We start from the raw sequence: 25,574 nt of genomic DNA, 5'->3' as shown, positions 1-25,574 counted from the left end.
CAAGATCATCTACATAGTCGAATGAATGCAGCAGTTCCTCTTGTTTGGACTTCTTGTGTGTTTGTGTGTGTTGCATGTGTGTCCTGTCGGGGAGTGGTTACTGCTTTTTTTGGGGGGGGGGGGGGGTTGTCTTTGGATATTTGGTCAGAGCCTCTGTTTGCACGAACCCATGTAGCCCTGCTTCAATGCTTCGGTGCCCACCCGTGCGTGCGTGCGTGTGTGTGTGTGTATGCTTGTGTGCGAAATTCGTCACACCCGATAACAGTTTCCCTGCAACAGTACATCGCCCCACTCACGGGGTTCTCCGTCATGCTTCGCTCGAGTGACACGTTGGGATGCAGAGAGCGCGTCAAGTCGCAGCTAAGGCGAGGTAGTCTTTACAGTCCATCTTGTTTGTTTTTGGGTTGGAGCACACGTACGGCGTCGGGGATTCCACATATTGTTATCTTTGAGGAAGAGTGTAGTGGGGGGGGGGGGGGGGGGTGGTATTGAACAGAGTTCCAAAAGGAGGTAGTGTTATTTTTGGTCTGTGTTTTTGCTTCTTCTTCTTTTTTCGTAAGAAATAAGTTGCCGTTTGAACGCAAAGCTTCTTCAATTAAATAAGAAAATGGCGTCAAGTGCAAAAGTTAGGAATGACAAATGTGAACTTGTTTCATACACGACGTCCCTTGGTTGTTGTCCTCTTACATTGGTATCGTTTGAGTGTTATTTTTTTTTGTTCCCTCTTTATGGAAAGATTCCTTTGCTACACATTATTTGGAATGACTTTGTCCTGCGATTGTGTTTGGAACACACGTTAGCCTGAGCATGGCAGAGTCACGCTTTCACTTCTAAGTGCTTTTTCTTTTGCCTAAGTAAGAGGAACTGTGCACTTTAATACTTAGTTGTACCAAAGGAGTATTAGGGCCACATTGAAAATAGAGAAAAAGTAAAATGCTGCGAGACGAATTGACAATGTGACGAGGGGGTTTGGGGGGTGTTACCGTTTTGTATTTTGGACAAACAATGAAATGAATTGTCACGTGATCATCAGCATGACGTGTACTGTGGATTGATTGTGTCTGTTGCTGAAAACTCATGTTTGTTCTATTGTCTAATCTCGAAGAAATAATTTAAGAACTATTACCTAACGTGACATTCAGTTCTTAAAATTACAATTTTATTCTCATTCTATGACACGCTTTAATGAAACCAAAATGGGACCCCCTAGTCCCCCTACACCGTACTTTTACTTTTTCTATTCTTTTTAGTGACGCTTTAATACTCTTTTGTATATTTGGCCTCATACCTAATAGGAGCAGTTTGTAACCGAAACAAAGCTTTCACTTCAAATTTGTAGTTTGCTTCTCACACTTTGGTTTGCGGGAATGGTCAGCACTCTAAGTCCTGTTTAACTTTCAAACAACACATGAACAAATAAAATAAAAATAAAAGAGCTCAAACTCCTGGTTTGTTGTCTTTTGGCCAGTTCTTTAGGAATAACAAGGAGACTGAAATAATGATTAAAAAAAACAGGATAGGGGGATGGTGAAACAAACTACGGGGTTTTTGGTTTCCCTAAGTATTTCTTTGGTTACCTGTAACAAAAATAAGACGGGAGTAAGAAGCAGGGAATAGTTTTGAAAAACAACAAATTTAAATTTTGTATGGCACTGTGGAGAAAGCAATGCTTTGTTGCTCTTGGGACAAAATTCAATTAAAAAAAAATCTCACATGACATTCCTTTAACACATCCTCACACATTGAATCAGTTAGCGTCGACACGGTCAAGAATCACGAGCACAGAGCTTTGAATGGAGCCACGTTTTGGTATCTCACGCAAAGAAGTCCCCCCCTTGGTCTTTATGAAATTGGAACCTTTGTGGGATGAGGTATTCACTGACTGCATTAATATATATTTTATATATCATTTTTGTTTTTTAAAGCATTACTGATATCTCTCAACTAAATAAATGACCGAAATAAATGAATGCGACAAAATGCAAAACAAACAAACGAACCAAAAAAAAATTAAAAAGTTTGATTGGATAATGGTAACTTTTAAGTGCTATTTCCAAATTTCTAGCGTGCTACACTTGGGAGTGAAAGAAAGAGGGGGACAATACTGCGCGTCTCTTTTCTTTTTTTCATACTCTTTCGGAATGGTGTGGAACACAAAATCGATACAAAAATAAACCAGCAACGGCAGAAAAGATACATCGAAACAGAAACACCGCCATGGGAATAATGCTCCTCAAAAATAAAGAATAACAACATCAAATAAAAAAAGGAAAAGATAAAGCTACCACATTTTTTTCCATGTCCTTGACAGGTTCCTTTTGTTTTTTTTGTTTTTTGTTTTTTTAAAAGTCACAATATTTCTATAGACACTTCCCGGCTAATTTCTTCTATGAGTGTTTCAAACACATCTCTCCATCCCAAGCAGAGGAGAAGAGACAGCACTGGATGTTCCTTTTTCTTGCAGTCTTTTTGGGTGGCTTTTGTCTTTTTCTTCTTCTTCTTTTTTTTGTAATATCTCACAAGCAAAGATGCGGAGACGCTAGTTCTCCGGATGTGTTGGGGCGCAGTCCGAGGTATTCTTTGAAAGCATCGTCCTCTTTTCCCATCCTGAACCCCAAACGTTTGCTTTGGATCTGATGAAGGATTGACTCCAAAGTGCGTTTGGGTGATGGCGAGGTGTTGTACTGCACAGCCCCCTGGCGAACGCTCCGAATCTACGTATATACACATGGTCACACACGCGTGTGTATGTGTGTTTTTCCTTGATGTGGGCTTACACGGCTAGCCGGGCAGCCTGAGTGAGGAGGAAAAGAAGTCTTCGGGTCTTCAAAAGGAGGCTTCCACTAGTAAAGGAGTGCGCCGGTGGGGATGTGTGCACGTGTGGAGGTGTGTGTTGGTGGAAAGAGACTTGAAGTTAAAGCTCCACAGACTTAAAGTAACGGAGGTCTTCAAAACCCTGTTTGGAGTTTCTCAATGTCGTCCTCGGTTGCTTGCTCGTAACGACAAATCAAAATCAAAACATTCTCGTTTTCTTTTTTTTCTCCTTTTCCTTTCTCTCGTTTGGCTGAAGTGATGCTATAGTTTCTTCTGACTAAGCCCCGCCCCCTCCGATCCCATCTGCCCGGATCCCGTCTTACTCCAGGTCGTCGGCGGGGAGGTCGTCCTCCAGGTCGCGGTCGTCGCTCGGCAACGGCAGGTTATGTGTGATCCCGGCCAGGAGGGAGACGGGCCGACAGTCCTCCTCGATCTCGGTGGGTTCCTCCTTCACGTGCACCGCGTGGCTGCGGGAGGCGTGCACACGTTACTGAGTGACATCTACACTCTTTTTATTGATCGCGGCATACCGTTTTCAGTAGAAGCAATTCAAATTCGTTTTAGCCAGGGTTCCTCGAGCTTAAAGCAAATTCAATTCCACACTTTTTACAGTAACTCGATTTGAAATTGAATCGAAGAACATCACATGGTTTCCAATCTCCCCACGTTGTCCAAACTTGCTACAATACATACTGTATATGACATTGGGTCAATTCATCGGGTGGTTGGAATTGGTTGTAACGGTCATTCATTTCTCTGGTTGGGAGCATCTCCAGATGCAATTGGGGAAAATAGAATATAGCCTACGCGTGTATACGTGTGTCAGTGCGTGCGTGCATGTGTACCTGTACTGCTGAGGGCTGAGGGTGGGACTGCAGCTGCCGTTGCTGTTGACCTGCTCCACCGTGGAGCTGACATCATCATGGCCCACGTGCAACATGTTGAGGCTGGCTGCAGATGGCGGGGTCACCAGAGGAGGGCTGTTGAGCAGGGACAGGCTGCTCTCTGCCAGGGCCGCCTACACGCACACACAAAAAGGCCGACATGTAAACCAGAAATCTCTTATGTCTAAATGAGATATATGAGGGTTTAGCTCATAGGAAACGATTAAAATGCTCGATCATGTGTGCCAAATGTTTTTTTTTTTTTTTTTGGGTGGCCCATGGCGTATACTGACATGAATATTTGACACGGCACACGATGTTCGCCTGCATTGTACAACTTACTTTTTACACTGGCTGGCAAGGGAGGACAAGAGAAGATTCCATAGGTCACCTCCTTTTTTTTTTTTTTTTAAGCTGTGAACGTGCTGCTGCTCCTGAGTACAATTTTTAGTCGGACACAAGGCGCTGTTTGCCACCCCAAATATCCTAAAAAGAAATCCTTGACTTTTGCTTAATCACCTCGCTGAGCATACAGTGTGTAAGAGAATGTATACAAAACCAAGAAATAATTGATTAGCATATGCTCACCTAATTGCAATGGATTGGTTTTACCGTATTGAAGGTGAAAGATGTGGACCTCTTTTTTCCCTACAAGGCCCTTGGAAGTAAAATCTGTCCACCCATGTGCTTGATCATCTCGGAATGATACTTTTATGCTTTGGGAGGCTATGACTTGGCAAACCACTAGGGGGCACTTATACACAGGACATTCCCCACATCAAGTCTTCGTGCATGCACTTGGAGGAGGCTGTCAAAACTCTGTGCGTTCACCCGAGAGCCTCAACAGGCATGTTGAGGGAGACTGAGTCACAACCTCAACATAAACACACGCACAAACATCAAGCGTCAACTTCGGGGGGAGGAAACAAGTGCCCCAACAGAGGGCAGCGTCTGTCAGCGCTCCAAAACACACTGGCATCCAGCCGCTGGTGGACGAGACAACTTGGACACTCACATCCACCCCGCTGCTCTCTCACGAATGCAAAAACAAAAAGGATAAAAGACGCGGGGAGCTCTCATCAACTTAGAGATGTGTGTGTGTTTTTTTTTGGTGGGGATGCTGCCACAGGCCATAATTTCATGCAGTAACCTTAATTGACTACTACTTGACGCCTTGTGCAAAATTACTGTGCTCTGTGTGTGTGTGTGTAAGAGGGGGTGGCGCCTGTGTGAAAGAGAGAGAGAGGTGGGAGGTGAGGTTCATGAGGGAGACGAGGGAGGTGGTGCGAACGTCGTTAGGGAATCTGCTAATTATAAAAGGGAATTGATATTAGTGTCCTTGATTGTGATTGGCTGCTGTGTGCTTGCGAGCGTGTGGCACAGTGAGAGAAACACGGAGTAGGAGGGCATCCCTTACCTGGTAGCTGGCGTTGAGGGATCCAAAGCCCAGGCCTGAAATCATGTTTTTCACCAGAGTGGGACTCCTACACACACACACACACACACACACACACACGCACACGTAGATGAAAGAGAGAGAGAGAGAGAGGTGGATTGACGAGGATGCCAGATTGGGCGCATACGTCCAAAGCTTCGAAACAATCTCACAAAAGCGTTGCCATAAGTAGAATACACACACTATAAACACATGCTTGCTTGTTGCTTGCTTAGTTACAAACACAAATATATAACAGCAGACTGATGTGCAGGTGCAAGTTTGTGTGTTTGTGTGTGTGCATTTAATTAACTCTGTTTTTTCTGGCAATTGGAGGGAACATCTGTTTGCATTCACGAACAAGGTTTGTTCCTCCCGTGCATCTGACACAGCTCCTTGCTAATGGTGTTGACTAACAAGACACACACACTCACACCCACCCACGCACACACACACCTCACCTACAGTAAATGCAAGTCCATTGAGGCAATTATCATGCCAGCACTTATAAGCTCATGCTCACATCAACCGCCAGCATGCCAAGGAAAACGAGAACGTGTGTGTGTGTGTGTGTGTGTGTGTGTGTAAGTGCACATGCACTTACCCGGTCATCTTTGGTGGCCTCCTCTTTTGGTATTCAACTTCATCCACAGTCCACACGGCCCCCTTCACGTTCTCAACACGAACAAAACATTTGTGCAGACTCAGGTTGTGGCGCACAGCATTCTGCAAAAGGAGACCAGCGAAAACACATTTCATTGGATTTCATTTGAAATGTTTTGATCGTGATTTAAAAATCAAATTGATTTCCTGACTAGGAAATCCGACAATGACGTTACAAATGGAATGTTTTCGGGTTAAAAGTTCAAACCTTGCCCGATATGTAGTTTCCATTTTCTTCAAAGCAGCTTACTAGTTTCCTCAATTTCATGTTTTATGATGTATGAAAATGAAAAGTAACCAGCACCAAAACGCAATTGTCAAGTTACTGCTGAAGTATTATGCCCACGTAACAAAAAATCATTTTTACAAGTATAAAATTGTGACATAATTATGTCAGAGAAGTTTCTTTTTTTTTTAACATTAAGACAGTAGAGTTGTATTTTTATGGGGGAGGAGGGAAAGAAGTCGCATTACTCCAAGAAAAAAAACATCACAATGTTATGAACAAATCACAGCAGTACAAATATCTTATACACACTTTTAAATATTCCAACCAGAATGATTCTTTAAACATTTGAATAAAAATGTCAAAATCCCATCCGAGTGACGTGGAGAACACGAGGCAGGACGTATTTTTTAAAATCCGTTTTTACACACATAATACAGTTGCGTGCATGGGCGGAGCCATGCAAGGCAGCATTATTTGACCTCATCGCTTTGTTATCCGTCATCATCGAAGCCCCCCCGCCCCCCCCCCACACAAACACACATGCAGACTAAGACACTGAGGCAGACGCACCGCTATCTTGCCCCCCCCCCTCCTAGGGACCGGCCTCCCTTTTCATCTGCCATTTGTAGTGTGTTCATGCCCAATTTCATTACCAATTTTAATTCGTCTATAATTAAATCCTGCATATTCTCCCTGACATGCTGTTCTAAGCCGAGAGGCAGGGACAGGCCAGGCATGCATCACTCCATGCCGTAATTACACACGCATTCACACACACACACACACACATTCACACAAACGCACGTAATTACACAAGCCATAATCAGCGCAGGAACCCTCTCTCCCCCGCATCCCTTCAACCCCTGAGCCGCCATGCTAAGTTTTGTAAATGAGTCTGACCCCAATCTCCGGCTGCCACCCTGACGACGCACTCTCACTCAAACACACACACACATCCACGAGTGTACGCGGGGAGACACAGACCTACGCACGCTCACACACTCGACAGCCCGGTGCTACCAAGGCGTTATTTGCATTTGTCTCCGTGATGAAAGCCTGATTCTGCCAGTTACAATATTAGGAGTCATTTACAGAGGGTCACAATACTCATGTCACTCAAGCATCCAGCTCTGGAGGGCTCAATAAAAAAAACAACAACATTTGATTGAGTACAATACAAACAAACAAAAAAAACAGAATCTGTGTCTTTCTGTCTACTGTATCTATTGGACACTTGTGATTAATGTGACAGGATTTGTTTTTCAGCACAGAAAAAAAAGTCAAATGACAGCAACTTAAACGGCACTTTGAAAACATGGAGTCCTATTCGCAGCCCCAATTATCGAATAAAATCTTTTGGTTTTTTTAGACCTCCAAATCATATTGCAGTTCGACTCACTTCTCGCACTCACTTTGCCTTCTTTCTCCCCCCCTCTTGCTCTTTCTCTGGTCCTGCCTTCCTCTGATCAATGACTTCCCACTCACTTGACACCGCTGCTCCCCTCATGAAATTTAACGGCTTATTAAAGGGCGTACATCTTCGCGGCCCCGTTTGACTCACTGGGCTGCTGTATAAATGCATAAGGCCAGAGAAGAGTCATATTTTTTCAAGGCCCATCTATGTATAAAGGCTGGATTTAAAGATGATATTCTAGGCTGCATCCATCTCTTTAACCCTCATGGCTCGCTCTTTCCCGCCACGGTTTTGGGACTCGTGAGAAAGAAGGTCAGGGTCTCCGAGGTTGCCCATTTACCTTCCATGTTTATACTTTCACTCTCTCTTGAGGAGCTGCCACTCAAATAAGCGCGAGATTTCTGCACAAATGGGTCAGCACCTTCAATTGGTGGGAAGGGATCGGTTGTGTGTGTTTGCGCGAGAGCTCCGTAATGAGGCGATGGATGTGCAGCGTGAGGTGAGACAACGGCGGAGGGAAACGTGAGCGTCAAGTGCCTCATCAAAGGCAGAAAGAGCCAATAACTGTCCACTCGGTCATGACTTTGAGGAGCTGAGCTAAGGCTGCGCAAAAGTGCACGTTGTGTAATTTCCTACCATGAAGAGAATCGATACGTGCTTTACAAATGTGCTGTATGTTACACATACGTACAGCACATTTGACAATAAAGTTGGATTCGATTCCAATTCAATACATTCACATTGTATAGCGGATTTTGGCTCTTTCGCATGCTTCACTAACACGACACAGTAGATGCTGCACTTCGAATTGGATTCAGTCCACGTGGTCCAACATTTTGCAATGTTTTACCCTTTTATATATTGGAGTTGATAAAACATTTGAACCAGAGTCAACCTGGCTGATTTCAGCAACAAATTAATAATGAGCAGAGTCGAAAAATCTTGAGATTTAAGTTGAAATGCTTGGAAAGAGCACAAATTAGTGGAGAACAAAGGCATCATTGTATGTGACTCCAGTCAGATTATCAAATATGTTTCTGCTTTTATGGAGTAATGAAGTTAAAATATTTTTTAAAAATAACATTGTGAGGGCAGCCCGGTGCTCCAGTGGTTCTCAGGGCAGAGGTACCGGATTCGATTCTAGCTCCGGCCTCCCTGTGTGGAGCTTGCATGTTCTCCCCGGGCCTGTGTGGGTTTTCTCCGGGTACACCGGTTTCCTCCCACATTCCAAAAACATGCGTGGCAGGCTGATTGAACACTCTAAATTGTCCCTAGGTGAGAGTGTGAGCGCGAATGGTTGTTCGTCTCTGTGTGCCCTGCGATTGCCCGGCAACCGGCTCAGGGTGTCCCCCGCCTACTGCCCGAAGACGGCTGGGCTAGGCTCCAGCACCCCCCACGACCCTTGTGAGGATTGGAAAATGAATGGATACTATTGTGAGGAGAATCGTCATATTATGAGAATAAAGTTGACATTTTATGGCACCCATATCAAAACCAAGGCCTGGGGGCAGATTTTTTCACATTGCCCATAAAAGCAAAGCATTACGTGCGTCAACTTCATGTTTCACAAAAATGGCAAATTGTCTTGACTTCTAAAAACGGTGAAATATTGCAATTACTTTTTGTGACCAACACACCTTTCAAAATAAATACAATAATATTTGAACAAACAGTTTTTACAGGTCTTTCATTTCAAAAATGGTTATTCATCAATTTGCTATGTAAAAAAAAAAAAAAGCGATCCTACATTATTTTTGGGTCACTGCCATTAATACAATGTGGCTCGTGACAAAAAAAAAAAAAGGTTTGACCCAAATGTTTCACGGTAATACAAGTCACACTTTAACATGTCCACCTTTCTTCTCGTCGCATTATTGTTTATAATCAGAATTGTAATCATCTTTCCATTTCACTGTGCTTTTAATACTTCACTACATTCTGGGAGAAAGGGTGGAATGAGTGCATATGGTTTGTGTTTACCTTCCACGTGGCTGTGTTTCTCCTAAAGTAGGCAAACTTTCGTGTAAACCAGTTGTAGATCTCGTTCAGAGTCAACTGTCTGTCAGGGGACTCCAGAATGGCCTGTAGGCACGGACAGACGGTTGAAAAAGGAAGAGGAGAAGACGGACAGGAAGAGGAGGAGCGGCGAGGAGACTTACATGACGTATAAGAGAAGCGTAGGTAAAGGGAGGCCTGACATCAGCGTTCTTGTAGAACTCACAGTTCTGAGCCAGCTCTGAAATGGAATTAACGCCGCCAAAAAAAATAAAATAAAACAAACCCATCAGAAATTGTCTCCACACTCAAAACTCCAAAGGAATAAACATTTAAATGACACGAACCAAAATTTATACGCATGAAGTGGAGGACGTCGGCCTACCTGAGGCGATGGGGGTGCAGTATTTGTCGGAGTTGCGCCTGCGTATGGGGCCGACGCCGTGCGCGTGGGAGTGGGAATGTGTGTGAAGGCTGGAGGAGCTGATGACCGACGGTCCCTGGCGCAGTGGAGTGATGGGGGTGGCGGCTGAGGTGGGGGGGTGAGGAAGACCCTCTGGGTAGACGTCGCTGTCCCGCTTTAAAAGAGAGCCGCTGGAAGCCAGGTTCAACTGCGTACACAGAATGACGTAAGTTAGGTAAAATGTAAAAATATAATAATGTAAAAAATAATGTAAAAATATTCATATCTATCGCGCACCAGTGCACCGAGCAAAGGTTAAGCTGCGACCGAACCCTGACCTCAACCCTGGAGAACGCCATTACGTGTGGACAAACCAACACTCGAATTTGAACGCGTTTGAGTTGAGTAAACTGTGGGGCATTGCAGCTTCCTCTTTTAGTTTTACCTACAAACACACACGCACGCGCGCCCACACACACGCACCGCGGTCATATACATTTATACAGGAAACACTGCTGCAATTAACCCTGCTGGCAAAAACAAAACCACACATCGGAATGTTTGTAAGGAACACAAACAGAAGCACTCGGCGGTGGCTGTGTCTTCATGGAAGAGTAAAGTCCAATTAGGGCCTTGCATGCACACAAACATTTAACCACAACCCACAGTCCCCATGGGACTGAGGTTAGGACAACTAGTTTAGGACTAATTAAAACCTCTATGTGCATGCTTGTGTGTGTGTGTGTGTGTGTGTGTTCGAATTTCCTCGGCTTTACTCTTTTCCCTCTCGCCACCATTTGAGACAACTCATGGGGGCGGGACTGTTTCACAGGTACTTCATTAAGGCTCCAACGCTGCCAAATCACCACGGCAACAGTCGAACCTTGTTAATTGAGGCCAAGCTTTGTTTCCATTCCCGACGCCCCGCCCTTGCCCCTCCCCCTTCCAATCCCTGACCCAGAGGCTTGGCTCCAGCGGTGACAGAACACGCCTGTTCCTGATTTCCCATTAGATGATAATGGCGGCTGATCCCCCTGCCAACAACACGTCAGCCACACGCACACGCAGCTGCACCATTTACATCAACTCAAATTATGACACTCTTCCTCTAATTGACAATTAATTTCAACATCTTCATATTTTAATAGGACTCTTCGTAAATCTGAATAATGAAATATTCATTAGACAGATGACTAATAACAAGCACGCCAGGCACTATGGTCAAACGTGGGTGCACTAACGCGCACACACACACACACACACACACACTTTCACACAAGCATTACATCTAATTTCGAGCCCTCATCAACCTGCTTTGGTATTTCTGTCTCAGAATAGATGAGAATTGTTACTCTTAAATTAAATAGTGCATAAAAATAATGAAGAACCCCATTTAGGTTAAAAAAAATTTGAGATGTAGCTGAGCCAACATTAACCCTCTCTGGTCAATAGAGGGTGCAGATGGTAAGCTACACATCACATACAGCGTTCGGTATCCTCCCCAAGCGTCATCGAAAATGAAAGGTGGTGAAGGACAACGTCATCGCGATTATACGAGAGTGCTCGTGTGAACTCACAGGTTGGTTAAAGGGCTTTGGCTCTGAGGGGCGCATGTGCAGGTGGGTCATCATGGCTTGGAGTCGCTCGCTCTCTTTTGCCAGCTGGAAGAAAACAGGATGCAGGTTATGCACTTTTATCTCCCTCGTAGTTAAATACAGAGCTGTATTGACGCAGTTTTACGAGTATAAGTAGACCCTGGGAAGAGAGAGAAGCACGAGAGCACCCGCAGCACTCTCTCACATTCACATGAGCCTGCAGAAACACTTGTTCCCTTTTGACATTGTTGACTGCCTTGAAATGGGGTTCATTATAGCCTGTGGCTATCCTTTCTGTGGGTGTGTATTTGTGCATGTGTGTGTGTGTCTGTGTGTGTGCGAGCGTGCGAGCGTGCGAGTACAGCTTCCTAATGTACTTTTCGCACAATTAAAACACACATACACCGCCATGACGTGCGAATATTAACAATGTAAACATTGCCTCAAAGCATGCGTGTGTGCGCGCGTGTGTGTGTGTGTGTGTGTGTGTGTGTGTGTGTGTGTGTGTGTGTGTGACTGTTGAGGGATGAAGTGGCATGTCGGTCAGATAAAGATGGACATTTCAATGTGATGTGACACCGACTGCTCCTCTGTCACTTTGTATTCCCTGGTGGAGGTCTCAGCGTCTCAAAGAAAGAATGTTTACCGAGAGTGTGTGTGTGGCACCATTTTCTTTTGGTCAAATGCAGTCACGTCGAGCGCAATAATTTATTGCCAAAAAATGTTTTGAATGACACGTTCGCCACTTTTAGTAGCAATTTTGTGAAAAAGCAAAACAGGTTTGGTGAAATGTAGGCCGATTAAAATGTGTTAGCGGTGTCTTTGCATGAAGTGAAATGTCATCATAATTTGCATCTGTTTTGGGAATAATAAAAATAATAACGGCAAGTCGCGAGCGTAAATATCAGCCTTTGCTTGAGCATTCAGATGTGTCAAGAGAGTGGCATGAGTGAACCATTTTGGGGCGGAGAAAGGACATGCGACACGGCCCTTTGCTTTCTTGCCCATGCCCCCCCCCGCCCCCCTTCTTTTTCTTCCTCGCCTTGCTCGCTCTCGCCGTTGACCAGAGCAGCTTTATAATTGGAGCGGCGATGGCAGCTTCCCCCGCCGACTGCTCCTTTTAAATTACAAGCTCCACTGCTCTCCATAAACAGGGCTCCTCATCCTCCGACGAGTAAGCGTCGCGGACGGGGCTTGAAAAGAGTCGGGTCGGGCCTCCGTTTGGAAAGCGGTTTGCAATTAAGCGTGCGCGTGCGAGCGGCCCCACCTGTATCTCCAGTTGCTGAACCACCTGCATCTGGACTCGGCACTGAGCAGTGCTGCGGTCATCTAGGGCGTGCTCGTTGTTCAAGTGCCTAAAGAAAAGCGGACGGGGGTTAAGTCATTTCTGGAACGGAAGCAAAAGTCACTCTTCATTGGTGATGACGTTGGAGAGCTATCGCGCTTTATTTTGCCGAGAGTTACGAACCGTCTCAGAAATGCACTCATGGGTTTATTTTGTCTGGTGAAGGACGCAGCAGCTGTGTTGTGTGTGCGTATACTTCACTGGTGCTAAGTGAGCCGTGTTCCAAGACAACCACCTGGATATGAGCTCATGCGTTATCGGCCAAAAGCTTATCTTCAGACGCGCTTCTTGCTAAACATCACTCCGCTTCATATGAATATGCGTTGGGATGTGACTGCGTGCCGGTGCTGTTTGTTTCCTCCGCTGTGGGAGGACCTGCAGGGACCTTCTGATCTTTCCCACCGCACCCCTCCCTGTCTGCCTTCCTCCATCCCCTTTCTCTCCTCTGTCATCACCAAGGTTATTCACAGGTTGCTGCCGCCTGCCCACTGCGTGTTTGTGCCGGTGCATATCCCTAAAGTGTGCGTGCCCGTGCGCCAGGGGGACTTTTTATGATATCATGTGGCGTTAATCCGAAGGAAGCGCTTTTCTCACTGTTTTGGAGCAAAGGAAAGTTGCATGTGAGATCGCACACCCGTGTGTGTGTGTGTGGGGGGGGGGGGGGGGGCTGCTGCGTGAGTCTCTGACTTAGTCTTCGGAAAGTTAGGCAATATCAGAGTGAGGCTTGAAATGAAACAAAAACAATGATGTCATGGCATGGCTAATCCAAGGCTCAACACAAGTGCACGATAATAATAACAAAAACATGATCTCACTTTTCTCCCCCCTTTTTTTACTCTCCTCACTCTTCCGTCCACTCTCCCCCTCCCACATCTCCCTAAATGCCAATGATTCACTCTCAATCCAACCCGAAAAAAAACTCCCTTCTGTCTGTCCACGGGACATAAACAGTAGCAGGTTTTCTCCTTGGATGTGGCCCACAATGAGGCTCTGTTTACTCCTCCGACTGCTGGCAGACAAGACTTTAACCCACATCATACCCCGGCCCATCAACCACAGCCTGAATGTTATACCAGAAGACTTTGACAAGGGGGGGGGGGGGGGGGGCAAGGCAGGGTGGGCAAGAAAGGCTGAAATAGTGGAACGTCTTCCGCCTCTGCTCTTGCCGCTACCCTCATGGGGTGATGACAAAGGCTGGCTGGAAGGGGGGAGCGTTGTTGGACTTACGGGCATTATCTGTCACCGCCTCTTTTTTCTCATCTTCAGCTCTTTCTCTTGCACACTTTCACTCGCCCCCCCCTCCACTTGCCTTCCATCTGCCTGAGGCTACGTGAAACGAGACACCAAACAACAGCTTTCCTCTCCAAACTTTCCCAGCCTGCCTGCGAGCTTTGATCTGCTTGTCCGATGCCATCACAATCACCGAGCGCACTTTCACGATAAGGCCGATTTCATCACCTTGGCTCATTAATATCCCTCCCGCCTATTCAAATAACCTAATAGTTCCATAAAAAAAAAAGACTGAGTTTGTTTTGGGGGCTTTGTTAAGAGATTTCGAGGCTGTTGTTTGCTGCCACAGTGCGACGGGAAGTCCACTGCGTGTGTGAGTTTGACGGAGGGGGGAAGTAACAGTGTGTCAAGGCCAGACTCAGCATCCTCAATTGACTTCATATTGTCTATTAACAACCAACAAAGATGTGGACAGGAAGGCCTGGAATACAACACTGATGAAGAATGAAATTTTGGCTGGAGTTGGAGAGTCAAAACAGCTTGAGCTAATTGCGTTAATGTTGAGAGACAAGCATTCGCACTACTGCTACTATTCATGAAAGGTTTTGCTAAAGCGGCCAATCACATTCACATTACCCGCACTGTGAATCTGCAATAAGATTCACACAATCAGCCTTTTGGAGCCGATCATGATCAGCAAGTTTAAACTGATTCAGTACCAGCCAATTCTGGACCAAGTCTGAAAAGACGTTTAAAAACGTCTTTGGGACTGAATGAGTTAAGAAAACCGATAAAAAAAATCACCGATCCAGTCAGAAGATGGTATCTGTGCAAAGTCTTTCATTGCGACAATATCATTTTGTGTCAGCAGCATTTAATGTAAATTCAATTCAAAAAGTAACTTTTTTTTTAGGGTGGTGGGTGGGGGGGATACTTTAAAATCACACAATCACACATTTTTCCACATACAGGTATTTGTTGGGTTTTGATTTGTCTGCCATGGCCTCCACTGATATTTTTTTGTGGTCAGAAAACATATTCCAACTTTAATGTGAAACATGATCACAAGTTGTAGCATTAAAAAAAAATGGAATTGCCATCTTCTCCAACAGTGACACCAACACCAGCCCAACTGTGCTTATGTGGACCTGGAAAGGCATTTTAAAAAATCCCGGGAACTGCATTGCTACACACTACAGATTTTCATGGACGTCTTTTTTCCCCCATGAATAGAAACGTAGTTGAGTGAGGGGTTAATGGTGTCAATGTATACACACGTATAGCTGTGTTAGACGAGCACCGAACGTGATGCAACCGACGGCAACTGAAGACTTCGGGTGGTGCTAAAAGACATCAGTGGCGGGTGTGAAAGACATTCGACATTACACTGGGGTTTTACTTCATCTTCCAACAAGTGATCTCAATCAGATAAGATGTCATGTTTCTTTTAATACATGGATGAAATTGGGTCCCTGAGCCTTTTAAATGACAGGCAACGTGTTACAATTCAAGACGGAATCGAAGACTATTTTGATGTGGCTTTAGAACAAAGTTTGCGGTTCATGAGAAAAGAAGCGAGCGGCTGCCAAACTGTCGGATAACAACCAAGAACACGTCAGTGCCTGTTCGCTTAAATCAACACCGATCGGCACTGTACTGCGAAATATGGGCGAAGGAGAACAATCTAAAACACTCACTTGATGAACTGCCCCATGTCCTCGCACAGTGCTTCACAGCCGGGCCACTTACACTCCCCGTGTCCGTAGAGAGGATGGGAGCCGGCGTGCTCCTCGTGACTGCAAGTGGAGAGATCGTTTAGGGCTTGCGACACAATATGCGCTCCATAAAAGCAAGACTAGAGAGCAGCAAAGTGTCAATCGACCGCACAATCGCGCACATGAATAACTGTTTGCAGCGGTAGCAACAACACGGCCATCTGAGTGTGGTTAGCTCGCGCCGCTCTCCAAGCCAAGTGCAGCGAAAGGATGATAGAGCAGAGTGGGGTCAGTTACAGAAGCCAGGCGAAGAAGGGGATCACTCCAGCAACCTCAGTAGCACATTTTCAATGACCTGTCTTCTTGTCCTTGGCGTGCATGTGGCGCACGTGTGTGTATTCATTTTGCTGTCGGTTCTTGTGTTTCAGGTTTTGACGGCGCAGCCCCGACTCTTTCCAAGACTGATTAGCAGCGGCCGCCCTCAGACGATGGTTATTCTGGTGAGCGAGTGCTTACTGTAACTGGGCCAGCTTGGCTTGTGCTCTTGGTAAAACAAACAGTATATACTGTATGAGTACAATGTGTGTGCGTGTCTGGGTGTGTGGCAGGTCCAGTAACAGATGTGGATCTACACTTTCTCTGGCAACAGTTGTCTCCGCATATAGGTACATGACTGTGCACGTGTGGGGGAGCGAGCCCTGGAATGAGGATCCGACCAAATCAACATCATAAGGTCGTCTAACAAAAAACATTTGTTTTGCAGATGGAAACATGTCTCACTCCTTCTGCCATTTTTCTTTTTCACCTCCTCCTGATCTCATGTGCATGCTGGGCTTGGGCCAGCGCGTGCGTGTGTGTATGTGCGTGTGTGTGTTGGCTGTGGTTGAGTCAACTCAGAAGCTGCTCAGACAGCAGCCGTGACAAACTGCTGGCAACCACATTTTCCTCCACATCAGCCATGCATTAGCTTAGCAGGCTAACTCACAAATACTGCCTTGCTTCTGCAGCCACTGTTTGGAGACAATGATGGCATTTCCTTGCTTATCGCAATCACTCTTGGACCACCATCCAAAGTGACTTGCTAGGAGCCGCCCGTGTGTGTGTGTGTGCGTATATATGAGTGTGTGTGCTACTCACTGGCTGGTAGGGGGTTGGCTGCCTTTGGAGTATGGGGGCGCATGGTCATCGCCACTGTCTGCCTTGGTGAAGGAGGATATCCACTCAAACAGTCTGGCTCTTAAAAATGGAGACAAGCCCATGAGCAGCTAGTACAGCCACGGGACCACATCGCCTCAATAGAATGTATACATATTGTCTGGAGCGTGTGTGGTGCGCTTCTACTCCTTCATTCAACACACTGCCAGGAGAATTAGATCCATCTCAATCTTTAAACTTAACCACCCTCTTTCTTCCTTCTGTTCATCCTCTCCGATATGTCATATTAGCATGTGGTTGACAGCATACTGGCGGTGCATACATAACTCAAGCCACACTCTCTATCAAATGACTTAACACACTGGTGCCGTGTGGTGTGTTGCGTGCGATTGTTGCATGTGTCGCAAGGGACGAAGGGCTAAAAAGTGAAAAGGAAGGCAGGAAATTGAAATGTAGGGAGCGTGCGAATTAGAAAGACGACAGGTCACACAGTGGAAGGACACTAACCACCAGCCACGACATTCGGTACACCCACCAAATCTAATTTCGGGCGGCGTCGCTATGACTAAAACCGCAATAATCAAGATGTTGTGAAATGAATACCGCCTTGACGCTGTCAGTCAAAGTGAGATGCATTACCTCCGCCGACGCAAAGCACAATCGCATACGTGCCGAGGTTATTATAGTTAATGACAACGAGCGAGTAACTCAAGCTTAAAAAACAAAAAGAAAAATGCTTCATTAAAAAAAACTGACATTACTGAAATGACATTGTACAATTGTCTTTTTTTACAGAGCTAAATTTTCATTTGTGTTCATCTTTGTCAATTCGTATCAAACATGAGCTTTACAGGGTTCATATTAAGTGTATTTTTTTGTATTGCTGTACATCTACAGCTACGAGAGAAGAAAGGTCAGTTGATTGAGAATTGACGTTTACTAAGTTTATGCGAAGTGTGCTTTTTTTCCCCTTACACTAGACTTATATTCCATATATTAAAAAAACAACAACAATAAAAGGACATAACATTCCCGGTATTTTTTTTTTTGCAGTCCTGCTGTATTTATTTAAGTTCTACGAAAATGTCCTCATTTTTTTTTTTTTTTGGGGCAGACATTTTCAGAAACTATTGTTGCATTAAATTGCATAAGAGTGTGCGGTGTACCTAATGTTGTGACTGGTTGACACGATCAGTACAGGTACCTGTCTCTCTTTGGGGTGTGGCTCTGTCCATTGGGCAGGCTGTGCAGTGGCATGTGGGCGCTGGCCGCTTTGGGGAAGGCTGAGGTAGAATTAGAGCTGTTGGTACTCAAGTCCAGGCCCTCGGCTTGTTTCAAGGCCTCGTCGCTGCCCGGCACACCCGACACCTCCTTCCACAGCTGCTGGAGGTCCGACGGACACATCGCTGCGGAACAGAGACGCCGTCAGTTTGCCAAAAAGTGGACGGATGAAAGATGATCACAATGAGGGGAATGTAACGTAACGGTAATATATGCTTATGAGACCTAAATTGAGAAGAAACGTGGTTAATTCAATATTGTTGAGAGAGAGAGAGAGAGAGAGAGAGAGAGAGAGAGAGAGAGAGAGAGAGAGAGAGAGAGAGAGAGAGAGAGCGCCTTTTCTAATTTCTACTCATTAAAATCACAATGCAACGGCTCAAGCCCCTGAGATTTACTGCAAGAGGACAATAGCACCAGCTGAAGCTACCCAAAAGCTAATTCATACATGCATTCCAAACACTAATGGCAATTCCGTCAGTGGAGCAGCACTGCTGCGGCTGTCGCCGGCACGATTTGTCTCAACTGGGTCAGGGTAACACTTTATGAGCGCAGCTTTGTGATTTCTGCTCCAATTTCAAAGCAAGAAAGATGCCTAAAATGCCACAGTCCACTCCAATGGATTTCCGCGCACGCTGACTTTTGCACGCAGCCGTACGTGTGCACACATCCACATCCAGCGACCTTGCAGCAATACAAATATTATGTCTGCTTTTGACGGCATTCTCCAGTGGTGCCGCCAAAACAAAAGTTCTCACTGTTGAGGAATGAGGCCTCTTGTTGGTATAAAGTCCTCTGCGTGTGCACTTATTACCCACGAAACCTGATCGATCCATGGATACACCCTCACTGTAAAAATGTGGAGCGTTTCCTCCTGTTTAACTTACCGGCCTGGACCCAAACTTTAAACAACCACTTTATGAAAACAGAAAACGCTCCAGTGACCAACTGATGAGTGAAGAGCACGTTAACACATTCGCCGCTGAGTTCTAAACACATCTGTAGATAAATAGAATAAATTTGAGATGGATCAAACGGGCAGACATTTTTCTCAAGGTTTCCGCAATGACAAAGAGAACGTATTATTTTAATGACATTTATTTGCGAGTGAGACATTCTCGGAAAATCTCTGTGTCGATTGCTGAGGACCTATCTGGCTTAACCGCAATGTCTTTCAGCGTATTTATTGTATAATTTACACCCATGAGCCATGCCGAGCGGCTTCTCAATCTTATTACAGCTTTTCGGGGGTGATCTCTCGTCACCCCGGACACAACAGCCTTTTTGAGGCAGTCCACTAGTGTGTTCATTTGTGTTGTTGTGTGTGCGGGTTTAATTATGTGCATCTGTGCGCAAGTATTTCTGCGTATGAGTGTATGTGTGTGCGTGCGCGTATGGCATGGCTGGTCCGAGGAATGCTCCGGTTCACGCCTGGCTGAGCCATCATAATGGGCCGGCTTTTTCACACTGCAGGATACAGAGCGAGAGCACAAGAGAGGGCGATACCAAAGTCTAGTGTCGGAAAAATGACCCTCTTTAGTGCAAAAGTGTCCTTCATATCATAAGAATGAGAAACGATGAATTGTCAATCCTATATAAGAACAGATTTTCTTTATTCACATTCAATTCCTGTCTCCAAGATTAAAAATGTGAGCGGGAACATGCGGGTCAAGTCAAAGGCAAATATTTCTAAACAAACAATGTACGGATGAATGAATGAATGTCTGGAACACACGCTTGGTCAGTGTGGGCAGAGCAGTCAACTTTTATCAAGAAACCCGGCAGACAAATTGAAAGGACTGCAGTGGAGTATAAAAATAGGATTTTGATGATATGCTTGACTGCGGCTAATTTTAATGGCAAGTGCGCACACCTCCAACAGGGGAATTGGTGGCATATTTTACCTAGAATCCCAATGCGCACCTCCCACAAACCCGCCAATTGGGTTTTCTTTGAACTTTTACAGCCTGATTAACTTAACAGGCTTCACATGTGGCATTGAGCGCAGGAGGCATATGCGCGTGCAGCCGTGACCTTGCGCTCGTCTTTTGCGCATACGGTAAGATTGCGTACAAGGGCGCGCATACCTTGCTGCAGGGACTGCATGGCGGCGGTCGGCTGCAGGGGAACCAGGCCTTGTCTCTGGAGGTTGAGGATGTGCTGCTGTTGAAGCTGCTGCATCTGGATCAGCTGCTGCTGGAAGGCCAGCTGCTTGCTGCCTAGCTGCTGCACGCCAGGGGAAAGGAGCCGGGGAGGTAAGGGGGGGCGGCAAAAAAAAAATGAAATAGCTTGTCAGTCTGGTTTTTACTGTGATTCTGTTGTAATAGGCAACTCCAATTCCTTGCTTTTTGGACTTAATTCAAGGAAAGCAATAATAAGCCAAGACGGATTTTACCTGTCATGTCATATTTCTATGATCTGTTTGAGATATACAGTAAGATCATACTTTTTTTTTTTCAATCATGCCTCTCAAATTGCGCAAAACCTCCTCAGTTGACACGATGATTTCTCTCTCTCTCTCTCTCTCTCTCTCCCTATATATATATATGACATATAAAATGTTCAATATAATATATCCATTGTCTAATTCACTTATCCTCACGAGGATCACGGGTGTGCTGCAGCCTATCCCGGCCGTCTTCAGGCAGTCGACAGGGTACACCCCGAAATGGTTGGCAGCCAATCGCAGAGCGCACAGAGATCGTGTTCACACTCACATCTCGGGACAATTTAGAGTGTTCAATTTACCCACAATGCATGTTTTTGGAATGTGGGAGGAAACTGGAGTACCTAGAGAAAAGCCACCCAGGCACGGGGAGAACATGCAAACTCCACACAGGAAGGCATGAGCCAGAATCGAACCGTGCACCTCTGCACTGCGAGCCGGACGTGCTAAACCACTGTGTACTCTGAATGTGTGGTTTTGCTTCCAAAAAAGGGCTAATGTCAGGTACATTAAAAAGAATGTATGGAGAAGGTTGCGCAGTAAATTTGAATACAATAAGATACCGGCATTATCATATGCATTGTCATTCATTATCAAAGTTGAAGTAGGTTCTCGGTTTCATGTTTTACTTGCGTTTGTTTTGCTTTTCTGTATCTTCAATGGTGGTTCACCTACACTGGTCAAAAACAACCTTTGAAGAGAGATGGCTTTATAAATATTTTTTTTATTGTGTTTCTGATAACGATTTCAAAAGTTATTCCTAAGAATGGAATTATACTTGGCACAAAGCACATTGTGGAAAAATCAAGAAAGAAAAAGAAAAAAGGACGGGCTTCCCGTGTAAACACTGTCCGGTATAAACACTGTGCCAAACAAATTTTGAGTCGAGGGACTCGCTGTGTGGACCCCTGACCTCAATTGGACAAGTGGAAAATTACAACAACTTATATCTGGCGCTGTGCACACAAAACTACATTTAGAAATTTCCACTTATTTTCTCAATTTAAGTTTAGATATAAAAGTCTCACCTGCAATACATTGTCAGCCATTTGTTTTCCCCGGCTTTCGTCACACCCAATAAATCCAGCACGACGTTTGGACCATCGAATCACAGGAAAAGGATTTTTTTTTGTCATCAAATGGCCGTATTCATGCGTGCGTGCGTGCACGTACGTGTTACTGTGATAAATGCGCTTTTTCCTGCTCTCCCAGGTTCTACTTGAGCAGGACTGTGCTGAGCTGTTTGAAGTCCCTGTCGGCTAACCCCAGAGAGATGAGCTTTATCTCTCGCAGATAACTTGTGGGGAGAAAAAAAAAAAAATAGGACTTGAGGACCTGCTTATTGTGTGTGTGTGCGAGGGGGGTGGGGGGGGGGCGTGAGGGAGAGACAGAGAGTGAGTTGGCAGCATGGAACCCTTTGAACAGAGACCAACTCACAGGAAGGGCAGCTAGGTCACTTCCTTTCAGACTGGAGCCTGGGGAGAGAATGCGTGGTGGCAACGTTGACTGTATGTGAAGGGCTGCACTCGGTAAGTGGAAGGACAACAGGAAACGTGAACTGCTCTGCACTCCGCGGCATTCACTACATGATCATTTAGCAACTAAAAAAAAACAAAACGGTAATAGGCTACGCATCTCATTTTGGTGAAGCAGATGTGCTCAACAATGTGCAAAGCGTTTTCTCTTCACGACAGGTACTGTGAGCTCAGCTTACATTTATATAAATATATTTTTGAATAGATATTCAAATTCTTTTGAATTCTTATATTGCACAGTGAAGTCTTTCATATCTCTTATGGCAAAGTAATTTGCCCCCCCCCCCCCCCCAAAAAAGCATGCAGCATCATAGGGGATGTGTCAAACTTGGAAAGATTCCCAAAAAATCCCTCACTAAACAACTGCCCATGGAAGGATTTTGGAAGGCTTCCAGAAATCCTCTGAATTTTACGCTCCTTTGCAATCCTAACTGTGCATGACAGAGTTAATCATCATTAAAAATTACATACAATTAAGGCAACCCCCTGCCGCCGTTCACCCCCAAGAAGTACCGCTGGAAGAAAGCACGGAGGTGTCCATATAGATCTTTGTTTTATAATAAATTGAATAGAGGCTTACATTTACTTCCTATATTTGATGGTGGCTTTTGTTTTTTTTTTTGTATCCATAAGCTAACTTTTCTGCTCCTTTCTTCACTGTCTAGCCCTGCTGCCCATCTTTTTCTTTCACGTCTGTCCATTTCATTTGCTCCTCTGCCCCCCCACCCCTGTCCCTCATTCTCTCCTGAGATATGTCCTTCTTTAAAGCGTGTGTGCATTTGTGTGTGTGTGTCTGTGTTCTGTTTACATTAGCTGTGGCTGAGTGGCCAAAGCTAGCGCTGTAACAGGCTGTCAGTGTGATTTATGAGCACATCACACACTGTCTGAGCCTGCCAGTCACACACACACACACAGACACACACACACGAAATGGACAGTCACCGACAGACACACACTTGCACACATCTCCTGCGATGCTCAGAGTCACTTCATTAAGCTGACTCCTGACCGGTCCCAAATGTGCGCACAAAAAAAAAAAAAAAAAAAAAAAAACACTGACACTTTCATCGTCTTGGAATGCACCACTTCCATGCACAGAAAGGATTGCAGAAAATGGGGGAAAAGGTCAAGAAGTGATCGGCACTTGAGCGCAAAACTCTCTGTGGTGATTAAAGGTTTTACCCTCCTCCTGCTCGCACTTCTCTGACTCCTACTGTCATCTTGTTAGCCTTTAAAAAGATTTCACGTTTCCGCGTATGCCGCGATCCGAAAATTACTTATAACATTACTTATGTATTGAGCTAGTTGTTACTTGCAACAACTAGCTCAATACATATAACCTGAATGGGACTCTGCTGGAAGCCATATCGACCCCCCCCCCCCCCCGCACCCCACCCACACCCACCCGCCCCATCAAGTGTATGCATTTGTGCAGTGACCCACCACACATCAACCGTCTACGTGTAGCTGTATGACCAACGATTGCACTTGTCTAGTTGTTACAGGACAACAAAAAAACCTGAAAACTGGGGCAGAGGCGAGGAGGAGGGGGGGAGAATGCAAGAGCAATTCGGACCCCTCTCAAACATGGCAGGCGACCACAACTGCTTTGCTTTGGTCACGCTCGACGTGGTGAGCTGCTGTTGGCGAGGGGGTTTTTACTGGCGAGGTGAGGTGAACTGGTTCGGGCCCTCTGGGAAAAGAGACGGAATGTAGGGAGAGCCGCCTTGTGGTTTTGACAGAACGTCTCAGGTTAATTTGTGCCTTATTGCTGCTTGTTCTTAGTTGCTTGTTAGATTAAATTGAACGGGTTCAGAGACAGCGTGATGAACATGTGGTTTGCATGCTACTTTACAGTTCTGATTTTCAGGGTTTAAATCAGAGCTCCTTCATGCGTGTAATTAGCGTGTTCTCCAAATGCTTGTTTCTTCTGATATTTCCGAGTCCAAAAACACCTGCAAAGGTCAATACAGTGTTCCCTCGCTACTTCATGGTTAGGTTATTGCGGGTTCACTCTATCGCAGGGTTTTCATTTGAGATTTAATCTCTTGCTATTTTGTGGGTTTTCTTGTTATTATTCTTCATTCAAAGTCGGTATGATTTTTGTTGAGGGGACTTTTGTTTTACAAATAAATGAATTATATAATAGGAAGTTGCCCCCAAAATATGATCCGAGTGCGCTATTTAACTCAGCCCATCTAGAAACTCACAATGTTGTTCAAATGTGCCATTTGTAGTACAAGAAACAGCTGACGCACGAGCTGCTCATGATGGGCTATGTTCAGAAATTAATGTGAGCAGAATGCACTCCGCCTCCCGACGCACACAAAGACAATCAAATGTCTGCTCGATTACTTTGTTGTAGTTTTTCTTTTTAGTTTAAAATGGCTTACCTTAACTATATTGCTATGTCGCATTGTATCCTAAAGGTACAATCCTAGTGCGTCAATGCACCTTCAATTTATTAAGTGTAACAAATGTTTAGAAGGGTGTAAAGTGCATGGGGGAAGGGGGGGGGGGGGGGTTTAAGGGCTTAATAAAGGCATTAATCTCCCCATAATCCACATACATTTTTGCTATCATACAACATTTTTACATTATTTAGTGGCATGTACAATTTTAATTTAAGTGTAAAAATCCACCGCTGTAAATATTAAACCAGCGAACAGTAAAATGTGCTCTCTACTTGTCTGGGGAAATGAAGAAATGCTTGGAAGAGGTCATGTATATTAAAAGACGTTAACCACAGCTAGAAATATTAAAACCATAACTTCAATGAACTATGATGACACAGAGGGAAGATTACGGCTTGGTTGGTGAATACTTTCCGATGCGCATTCTGTTACTCTTCTGGTATGATCATTACGGACTTATTGCCAACGTAGCTTATTAGACCGAGCAGCTAGAACAAGCATGAATGCATCACGTTCCCATTTTTGAAAAAGCTACATCTTTTATGACGATCCTGATCATATTTTTCCTTTTTGCAGCCACTGGTGCTCTTCTGGTATATGATAAATGGAATAGTATGACAAAAAGAGAGAGAGAAAAAAAAGGTCTAAGGAGCATATGAGGTATGTGGCAAGAGTTCAGTCGAAGCATTTTGGCTTCTATGTATCATTTTCCTCTCAAAAATGTTTGGCACATTCTCATCAGTATTACACCTGCAAAAATAGACAAACAGCACAGAAGGACAATCAATCCTACACAGGTTACACACATTTGGTCCCAGGGAGACGAATCCTTTTTGATTGGGCTGTGACATGATCCTTCCGAAGTGATTTGCAGCTGTGCTTAAAAGCAGCCCGTTTATATTTTCTCTACGTCTACCTACGTAGGAAAATAAAGAGGGAGGAAAAGCAAGGAGAGGCCTCCGGCGCTTGGCGGGGTTAATTGACAATTAAAAGAGAGGAAGACCCCTCCTACACGGAGATTTCA

At 45.0% G+C, this 25,574-nt stretch overlaps 1 protein-coding gene across 3 annotated transcripts in view; it reads right to left on the bottom strand.

Moving 5' to 3' along the window:
• Positions 1–2,316: 2,316 nt before the first annotated feature.
• The window catches only part of foxp4 (forkhead box P4), an 86,407-nt gene continuing 63,149 nt past the window's right edge, over positions 2,317–25,574 (bottom strand). For 2 of the 3 annotated variants that reach the window (XM_052076862.1, XM_052076864.1), the window contains 13 exons: positions 20,243–20,381; positions 18,082–18,283; positions 16,860–16,958; positions 15,705–15,803; positions 12,700–12,787; positions 11,415–11,498; positions 9,820–10,045; positions 9,599–9,675; positions 9,420–9,521; positions 5,738–5,859; positions 5,116–5,182; positions 3,660–3,832; positions 2,317–3,281 (listed from right to left, as the gene is read on the bottom strand). In XM_052076862.1, coding sequence (XP_051932822.1) covers positions 3,134–3,281; positions 3,660–3,832; positions 5,116–5,182; positions 5,738–5,859; positions 9,420–9,521; positions 9,599–9,675; positions 9,820–10,045; positions 11,415–11,498; positions 12,700–12,787; positions 15,705–15,803; positions 16,860–16,958; positions 18,082–18,283; positions 20,243–20,381 — 1,626 coding nt within the window. In that variant the 3' untranslated portion in view covers positions 2,317–3,133. The remainder of the gene's footprint in view (positions 3,282–3,659; positions 3,833–5,115; positions 5,183–5,737; positions 5,860–9,419; positions 9,522–9,598; positions 9,676–9,819; positions 10,046–11,414; positions 11,499–12,699; positions 12,788–15,704; positions 15,804–16,859; positions 16,959–18,081; positions 18,284–20,242; positions 20,382–25,574) is intronic. The other variant, XM_052076863.1, reaches the window with a different exon arrangement.

This window comes from Hippocampus zosterae, chromosome 9 (assembly GCF_025434085.1).
Source record: "Hippocampus zosterae strain Florida chromosome 9, ASM2543408v3, whole genome shotgun sequence".
Taxonomy (NCBI): Eukaryota; Metazoa; Chordata; class Actinopteri; order Syngnathiformes; family Syngnathidae; genus Hippocampus; species Hippocampus zosterae.
The sequence above is the reverse complement of the archived record's forward strand: the minus strand, read 5'-3'. Positions and strand labels throughout refer to the sequence as shown.